Source organism: Limulus polyphemus, unplaced genomic scaffold (assembly GCF_000517525.1).
Source record: "Limulus polyphemus unplaced genomic scaffold, Limulus_polyphemus-2.1.2 Scaffold3274, whole genome shotgun sequence".
NCBI lineage: Eukaryota > Metazoa > Arthropoda > Merostomata > Xiphosura > Limulidae > Limulus > Limulus polyphemus.
In genome coordinates, this window is record NW_013668884.1 from 8,063 (window position 1) to 9,428 (window position 1,366).

At 30.3% G+C, this 1,366-nt stretch overlaps 1 protein-coding gene across 1 annotated transcript in view; it reads left to right on the forward strand.

The window, feature by feature from the left end:
• Positions 1 to 157: 157 nt before the first annotated feature.
• LOC111088187 (syntaxin-binding protein 5-like) overlaps positions 158 to 1,366 on the forward strand; it is a gene marked incomplete at its 5' end in the record, with an annotated part of 5,237 nt that continues 4,028 nt past the window's right edge. The window contains one exon of the mRNA XM_022397444.1: positions 158 to 255. Coding sequence (XP_022253152.1) covers positions 158 to 255 — 98 coding nt within the window. The remainder of the gene's footprint in view (positions 256 to 1,366) is intronic.

Genomic DNA, 1,366 nt, shown 5'->3' on the forward strand with positions numbered 1-1,366 from the left:
AATTGAGTGATTCTCAGTTGAATTAAGATTGTCCAAAGAAATAATGTATAGAAAGATTTTAGTTTAGGTAACAAGATAACTTGTTATAAGTAAATGTTATTAATCACTCATTACACCATGCACCAAGTACTAAGCTTAGGTTTCATCTTGTTTGCAGACTGTTCGTCATGGGTTTCCATTTCAACCAACAGCTCTGGCTTTTGATCCCATCCAGAGGTTATTAGCAATTGGAACCAGAAGTGGATCATTAAGGATGTATCCTTCCTGTGATATTGGTGTTTGGACAGATATTTTGCTAATATCAACCTTTTTTTTTTCACACTTTCCATGATATTCATTTTAACGTGCATCTACTGTAAAAGTAAATTTATTTAAATGTGAATTAGAATTATTTCGGCGACATTTATCATTGAAAGAAATGTGTATTTGAAACAGTTTTCAAATTTCAGAAATGTATACAAGTATCAGAATAAGTATCCAATTTTACATCAAATTTATTAATTTAATAAAATAATTGATAACTTGTAATTTTTATGGTTTCTACCCATGTTAACAACAGTTGTATTTTTTCAGTTCATATAAAATAATACCTTAAGACACCGTAATTAAATTTTACTGCTGGTGACATTCTGACTTTCAGCAGTTATACAAAACACTGTTCCATAAGTTGAACAAAGTTTTTGCTCAAGAAAATCTTTGTTTAATCCCTTATTTCAGTCTCAAGCTTTGAATACAAGTGGTATTAAACTAAACAAACATTGTAGACTCAAACTACATTTAAAATATTATACAAATATTACAGTTGTTGATTTTGTATGAATATTTTAAAGTGTTATTACTTCATTAGTCTGTAACATTTGTCCAAACAATTACACCAGCATGTAGCAACTGCATTTGATTTCTTCAGCGATTTTATATTTTCAATAATGTTCTGGTATTTCTCAGGTTAATAAGTTATTTGTATTTGCAAAAAAAATCAAAATGATTTCTTTACCTAACTAAATATTTTGATTAATGAAAGCAAAACCGAGTACATTGTTCCTGCTTCTTACATGTTCGTCCTGATTTCTGCTATGTGGTCAAGTATCACTTGCAGTATATTTTGATTAATGAAAGCAAAACAGAGTACATTGTTCTTGCTTCTTACATGTTCGTCCTGATTTCTGCTATGTGGTCAAGTATCACTTGCAGTATATTTTGATTAATGAAAGCAAAACAGAGTACATTGTTCCTGCTTCTTACATGTTCGTCCTGATTTCTGCTATGTGGTCAAGTATCACTTGCAGTATATTTTGATTAATGAAAGCAAAACAGAGTACATTGTTCCTGCTTCTTACATGTTCGTCCTGATTTCTGCTATGTGGTC